Here is an 8117-nt window from a genome sequence, read left to right as displayed (position 1 = left end):
CAATAATGCTCAGGATCTTTCAAAAAATTTAGAATGACTGATTTACTGCACCCAACGTCAGCAGCAATGGCACGCTGCGAGAGGCCATGCTCATGCAGCTCAACAATCCGACCACTTTCAAAAAGGGAAATCTACTTAGCTTTAGCCATCAGGAGGGCATGACAGTGTGAATGCCTGACAGAAAATGACAATTTTTAGAAGATTTTGTCTTTTATAGCCTGTGGTCTTAAACTTTTGATCAGGTGATAATCAACCTATTTCAGTTTGGGGGGGGGGGGTTGTTTAAATTACAAGTTCCAAATGTTTTTTGTCTCACTCCCCCTTCTTGCTTTTGCCTATTGTAGCTCTACTTAAAACCTCGTTAAGATCCAAATGTGCAAAATGCAAATTTTTCAACTGGTCTTAAGATTTTGATCAGGAGTGTATGTACTGCGGTTTTACACAGTCGGAAGCTGAGCTGGAGTATAAACCTCTACCGGATTATTTTCCAAGTTTTTCATTCCGTTGTTATGAACTGATCCGGAGACTTTACCAATCCGCAGTGACTTTGTCTTTGTCAATAACAAATAGCGTTGTGTTTGGCAACTCTCTTCTGTCACTCTGCGGTTTCTTTCCCCAACGTGCAGCGGCAGCTGCAAAGTTTCTCCCCCTGTCACGACCACTCACACTCACAGCCGGTCACACAGTAACCTCGCTCAGCAGCTCCAGCTGCTAGAAAGCTGCACATGATGGCAGATACTACAATTTACATATACTGTAAATAAACAAACACATTTATGATGTAGGCCGGAAAAAAATTTGCTTCCCCTTCTTGAATGACCAGCAGCCGCCACTGTGTCAGAGAAAATAGAACTTTTCTGCAGAACTTTTTCTCTCTCCGTCACATAGCTGTCTGTACAGCCTACTTTGCATCATTGCTTTGTCTTCCTGGAGCTGATGTACCTACGATTACCATAATGACCTGTATATCACTAGAAAACTCTTGCTTCAGAAACCATTGGAGTAATTTTGATAGTTAAGACTATTGCTACAGATTTGATGTTAAAGCACATGTGTTAAACTCGTGCCATGGAGGGCCTAGACCAGGGGTGCTCACACTTTTTTAGCCTGTGACCTACTTTTAAAATGACCAAGTCCTAAAGATCTACCTACTACTATAAATATATATATACTATATATATATATATATTTACTATATTATATATAATCTATTTTTTATTTTTTATATATAAAAAAATGAGTAGGTATTTATGTACGTTATACATGTATATCAGGAGGGCACGCACTTTCTCAGCATGCAAGTACAAGTCAAAATGATCTACCTCTTTCTATAAAACATATAACATATACAAAATGTAACCAGTAAACTCTGAAATTCTATTGTAAATATTAATGATTAGTATTTCACATTCACATTTTCAAAGTTTACAGGTAATCAAACTAGTTGCTATCACATAACTCCTAAATAGTTGTGTACATAACCTGAGTACTGGTAATATGTCAGTCAAATTAGCTATGTAACGCTCATTAGGGCACACAGTTCATGTATTATATCCAGTTAGCATTTGCTATCAAACATTACCCATATACGAATATTTAAGAATTTAAAATGATGATGCAAAAGACAATGCAGCCCAAGTCAAGGCAACATATTGAAAAGGTTTCACCAATGGGCACATTTTTAATTTCATCATGAAATAATAGTTTAAGAAGCGAACGTGTAGAAAACACTGATTTCTGTAGTAGAGTTCATGACATGAAGCAAAGCCAGTAAACAATACACTTTTTTCTACGTAACTAGCCGCTACAAGTGAACAGATAAGTTTTGTTATAGACATAGACATCTTACCGCAGAGTTAGTTCATCCATAATCAGAATAATAAAGATGAAAGTCGCATCTTCGTGTGCAGCTTGAAACGCTGCGGGGGAGCAAGCGCGAATCAGGAGGGGAGCTTAATGTCAGCTGACTGATGTCATATGACAACTACAAAGTGATGTTTACTCAATCGACCCAAACTACCTTGGCGATCTACTAGTAGCTCGTGATTGACGTAATGGCCACCCCTGGCCTAGACAATGGCTAGGCAAGTTTATTTTTAGAGCACCATTTGGACACAAGGTAATTCAAAGTGCTTTACAGAAAAGAAGGGTAAAATCATTCCATAAAAACATACAATTATTCTAAAATCACTACATAAAATTCCCTATTCCATAAAACAAAACAAAAAAAAAAAAATTAAAATTTAAGAGTGCATATAAAATACTTTCAGTTGTCAAATGCACAGTTGAATAGAAGTGTTTTTAGCTTGGATTTGAATATTGCCAAAGTTGAGCATTGTTGCACATCTCCTGGAAGACTGTTCCAGATTTCGGCAGCATAAAACTGAAACGCAGCTTCACCGTGTTTAGTCCCGACTCTGGGCACCCGCAGGAGACTTGTCCCTGAGCTTCTCAGAGCCTGAGATGGTTTATATGGCACATACATGTATGTAACATACAGAAATGTGCTTTGACGCAAGACCATGAAAAGACTTGTACACAAGCAATGCTGTTTTAAAGTCTCTTTTCTGAGCGACAGGAAGTCACTGCACGTTTTCTCTCGAACCAGTATCTTCAGCAGGTGATTTCATTGAAGAGCTCCTTCCCTCAAATTGAAGGAGGCGTTGATCATTAAAATAACCTCCTTTAGTGACTGGCTGAAAAGAAAACCTGCATTGTCTCTGCCCTCCATGGCACCAGTTTGATGCCCCTGTGTTAAAAGTTTTAAAAAATAATTTGAAACATTGCTGGCAGGCTGATATTAAAAGGCTTAATGTGCCGGATATGGCTTGTGGAGTTGGAATACTAATGCTAAAAACAACACGAACAACAAGTGACTTCTCAAAAGTCGTAAAGTGTATTTTCTGTCTATTGGGTGGAAACAGTTCAGGTCATCTTGGATTGCAATTGCAAAGTATAACCCATCAAAGATCATCTATAGGACATCTATAACCTCCGTCCAAAACCCCACGGTCAACTAAATTACACCTTTCCTTATGGAAACTTGCAAGAATCTTCTCAAGAAGTGTCCCATTAATAACATACGATAACAAATAATGCCCCACAAATAACCAGTATCCGTTTCATCTGATGTAATGCTGACGTTCTTCCTCTGAGTGTTTTTCGGTAACCCTTAAGCCATCTCAGTGGATTATGAGAATTATGAGAGGCAAGTAAGCTGCCGACGTCTGTGCCATCAATTTCTCTCTTTCACTCTTACAATTTTCTGTGACAGACTGTGAAAAACCTCTCACGTCTATTATCTCAGACTCGGGAGAAATGCGGTAAACAAAGGGAATCAGATTTAAAGAACCATCAGGGCAAAGCCGACTCTTTGAGCAACTCTGGTGCGAGGGCGTGGACATGGGTGGAGAATAAAAGCTAATGGCGAGTATAGCAGATTACCGGGCTAATCTTGTCCCCCCGCGACACTTGCACAAAACGTTTCCCCGGGCCCATGAGGTGCATTTATTGGACAAAATGTTGTTGTTATTTTGTATGACACTCAAAACTGCTGACTTCTCAGTCTTCAGTGTGTAGAAACACAGAAAAACTCACGACTATTTAGAGTCTTTAGTGACATTTTTACATGGATGAGGTTTGTAAACACTGAAGACAATTTAGAGTTGTAAATGGAGATACGTGTTTATCTAAACATTCGTCAATTAAGTCTTCATGGGACAAAGTCTTCAGTGGGGCTAACATACATGTTTTGGTTTTATTAAAGACGATTGCATCTTCAATGGACCTAACTAACATCAATGTGTTTATAAACACTGAAGATAATTGAAAGTGCATCCATCTACCAATCTTCTTCCGCTTATCTAAGGTCGGGTCGTGGGGGCAGCAACTTAAACAGGGAAGTTCAGACTTCCCTCTCCTCGACTACTTCATCCAGCTCCTCTTGACGGATCCCGAGACGTTGAGATACATAGTCTCTCCAATGTGTCCCGTGTCTTCCCCGAGGCCTAGTACTGGTCGGACGTGCCCTGAATACCTCCACTGGTAGGTATCCTGGCCAGATGCCTGAGCCACCTCATCTGGCTCGTCTCAATGCAGAGGAGCAGCGGATTACCCCGGGTTTCTCCCGGATCTCTTATCTCTAAGGAAGAGCCCTGCCTACGGAGAAAAGTCATTTCTGGCCGCTTGTACCCACGATCTTGTCCTTTCAGTCACTACCCAAAGCTCATGACCATAGGTGAGGGTAGGAATGTAGATCGACCATTAAATTGCCTTTGCCTTTCAGCTCAGCTACCTCTTCACCAAAATGGATTGATGCAGAGTCCGCACCACTGTAGATGCTACAGCAATCCGCCTGTCGATCTCACACTCCATCCTTGTCTCACTCGTGAACAAGACTACCAATGTACTTTCATGTCCACTGGGGGTAGGATCTCATCCCTGACCCAGAGACGGCATTCCACCCTTTTCCGGGCGATTCCCTCAGATTCCCTCAATGCCCTGGCTGCACCTAGAAATTCTGTCCATAAATACTGTAATGAACAGAATCTGTGACGAAGGGCAGCCCTGGTGGAGTCCTCAGCCCTCACTGGAAAGGAGTTCAACTTGCCGGCAATACTGACCAACCTCTGACACTGGTCATACAGGGAGATTGAGTTGGTCCGGTACACCCTACTCCCGGAGTACTCCCCACAGGATTTCTGAAGAAACATGGTGAAATACTTTGTCCTAGTCCACAAAACACATGTACTGTAGTCTGTTTGGGTAAACTCCCAAGCACCCTCAAGGACCCTGCCGAGAGTGTAGAGTTGGTCCACAGTACAATTGAATGTCATCAATGGATATACGTGTTTTTTGTAAGCACTGACACCTTTAAAGAAATAAACAACCTTAAATTCCTTGTTTACATTGACAGAGATTTTGACTTGTGATGATAATCTTTCAGTGTCTCACATCGGTTTGATTTTATCCATTTCAATTGAGCATTATGAGTGGGCCCCAGTATTGCACCCATCTGACGCACACAAATGGGCGCTGAGCAGAAATAAATTTACTGCCCCGCCTCCCCCACCCCCCCAACCTTGGACTAGACCCTAGAGAATGCCGCCCTGGGCAATTTCCCTTTGGCCCATATCTACAGTAAAACTCGCTGAACACATGTTTTTGTAAACATGAATACCAATGTAGTCACCATTGAACCTTGCTTCATGTTATATTTGTAAACATGAAAGACAATTTAGTTTTCAACGAACCAACAATTTTCTTCTAAAACAATGAAGACAATATAGGGTCAATGAACATACATTTTTTTGTAAACATGAAAAATTGTAATCATTACAATTTAGAGTCTTCAGTGAACCAATTGAACACAAGAAATGAACAAATTAGCAGCAATTACATTCACCAAGCTCACAAATGTGTTTCTGGAAACAATGAGGAGTCTTCATAGGACATTTTGAAAAGATTAAAGACAATCACTTGATCGTCTTCAAATAACTGAATGTAAATACAATATTTAAAAACACAGGCACGTAATGAGGGCCGTGACACCATGTGCAGGATGGCAGCATATTGGTTGCCGTTTTCCTCAATTATGCTGCTAACCCCTCCTCCCTGTCAGCATCCCTCACGCTTTTAGCGCTCGTCTCCTGCACTGGGCGTACGTCATGGCTTCGCACTCTGCCCCATCCTCTGGAGAGAGCACGCGTCTGAGCGCAAGCGGCAAACAGTGAGGAGCTTGCTTGCTGCACCGCGGCCACGGGTTTCCAGCCAGCCCAGCATTGGAGGAGTAACCAATTTCACACTTTTGTGCTCTACTTTTTTTTTAATGATGTCACACAGGCATGCTTTTACCACAGGGGCTTCAGAAGTTTACCTGCTGGTGATGTTCATCTGCATGATTTTAGGTAAGTGTGCACACCTTTTCATGGTAATGATGACTCTGAAACCTGTACAAACCTGTACTGCCATCCTCAGGGATACCTGCATGACGATACAGTACCCAGGAAATGATTCAGAGCTCTTAGTTTTCAGTATGGTACTTACCTCGAATGCTTTTATATGTGTCGCTCTTCTATTCACTTCACTCAGTTTGTGATGGATGCCTCCATTAAGATGCTTTAGGAGTGCATTACTTGGAAGCACGACTGCCCTTGATAAAGACTACTACAGGCTCTAAATGTACCGCAGTACTAATTACGCTTGAGACTTCTTGTGATTTTAAGATTACTATATTTGTAAGACCTCCTGTTGGTTTTGAATATACTGCACTTGTGTTGTCACTCATGAATGCATAATACATAGGATGCAACAAAATGTATTACTTTAAGATCTCTATTGGGGGGGTTTTGACACTCTGTTTATGAGAACTAATTTAAAAATGGCACGAAGGATACATATGATGCATTCCTTGATTTTAAATATGCTGCAGATGCATGACTGATTTCAAGACCCCTTCTACTGCTTTTGAATGTTGTTTCTCAAATGAACTAAATAGAAGGAGAACTCAAATTAGCAACAGGTGTAAGTGATAAAGAAAAAAGCAAAGCAAGCAGACACAAACCAGGCAAAACCAGGCAGAGCTTCCAAAATAAGAGCATAAAACAGGAACTAAGGCATAAAAGTGGAAACAAACTAAACTGTCACGCAGACTAACTCATGGATTGTGACAGTACCCCCATCAAGGACGGACCCCAGACGTCCAAAAAGACTAAAGAAAAAAAAGAGGATGGTGGGAGGACGAGTGGTGGGTCGGAAGCGTGAACAGGCTGCAGCATTTGGTAGACAGCAGAATTTATGGTTCCATTTATCACAGCAACTCTTCCAGGTCCTGAAGCAACAAAACAGCCCCTGACCATCACACTACCACCACCATATTTTACTGTTTGTATGATGTTCTTTTTCTGAAATGTGGTGTTACTTTTACGCCAGATGTAATGAGACACACACCTTCCAAAAAGTTCAACTTTTGTCTCGACACACCACATATTTTCCCAAAGGTCTTCGTGATCATCAAGATGTTTTCTGTCAAAACTGAGACGGGCCTTAATGTTCTTTTTGTTCAGCAGTGGTTTTCGTCTTGGAACTCTTCCACACAGACCGTTTTTGCCCAGTGTCTGTCTTATGGTGGAGACATTAACACTGACCTTAACTGAGGCAAGTGAGGCCTGCAGTTCTTTGGATGTTGTTGTGGGGTCTTTTGTGACCTCTTGGACGAGTTGTCGCTGCGCTCCTGGGGTCATTTTGGTTGGTCGGTCACTCCTGGCAAGGTTCACCACTCTTCCGTGTTTTTGCCATTTGTGGGTAATGGCTCTCACTGTGGTTCTCTGGAGTCCCAAAGCTTTGGAAATGCCTTTATAACTTTTTCCACTTGAACTCAGGTGTGATAAATCACAGTTAAGTTATGTTTTAACAGCGGGGTAATCACTTTTTTACATACACCGATGTAAGAGATTGTTTCGCATTGCCGGCAATAAGTCGTTCCCGTTTGCAGTGAGGGTTCGACTCCGCCAGGGCTGCCCTTTGTCACCGATTCTGTTCATCATTTTGATGGACAAGATTGCGGGTACAAGCGGCCGAAATGAGTTTTCTCCGTAGGGTGGCTGAGCTCTCCCTTAGAGATAAGGTGAGAAGCACTGTCATCTGGAAGAGACTCTGAGTAGAACCGCTACTCCGCATTGAGAGGAGCCAGATGAGGAGGCATCTGGTCAGGGTGCCTCCCAGATGCCTCCCTGGGGAGGTGTTCAGGGCAAGTCCGACCGGTAGAAGACCTTGGGGAAGACCCAGGAAACACTGGAGAGACTATGTCTCCCAACTGGCCTGGGAACGCCTCGAGATCCGCCGGGAGGAGCTGGACGAAGTGGCGGAGGAAAGTCTGGGCTTCCCTGCTTAGGCTGCTGCCCCCACGACCAGATCTCGGATAAGCGGTGGAAGATGGATGGATGGATGGATGGATGGATGGATGGATGGATGGATGGCTTGTCCTCACTATGGTTGCTGGGGTATGCTGGAGCCTATCCCAGCTGACTTCGGCCAAGAGGCGGGGTACACCCTGGACTGGTCGCCAGCCAATCACAGGGCGCATATAGACAAACAACCATTCACACTCACATTCATAC

At 42.6% G+C, this 8117-nt stretch overlaps 1 protein-coding gene across 3 annotated transcripts in view; it reads left to right on the top strand.

The window, feature by feature from the left end:
* The first annotated feature begins 5696 nt into the window (after positions 1-5696).
* Positions 5697-8117, top strand: part of rxfp1 (relaxin family peptide receptor 1) — a 47794-nt gene continuing 45373 nt past the window's right edge. For all 3 annotated transcript variants that reach the window (XM_054792789.1, XM_054792788.1, XM_054792790.1), the window contains exon 1: positions 5697-5906. In XM_054792789.1, the coding sequence (XP_054648764.1) occupies positions 5828-5906 (79 nt within the window). In that variant the 5' untranslated portion in view covers positions 5697-5827. The remainder of the gene's footprint in view (positions 5907-8117) is intronic.

The sequence above is a fragment of the Dunckerocampus dactyliophorus genome, chromosome 11 (assembly GCF_027744805.1).
Source record: "Dunckerocampus dactyliophorus isolate RoL2022-P2 chromosome 11, RoL_Ddac_1.1, whole genome shotgun sequence".
In the NCBI taxonomy this organism is placed as follows: domain Eukaryota; kingdom Metazoa; phylum Chordata; class Actinopteri; order Syngnathiformes; family Syngnathidae; genus Dunckerocampus; species Dunckerocampus dactyliophorus.
This window is presented reverse-complemented; position numbering and strand designations above follow the sequence as displayed.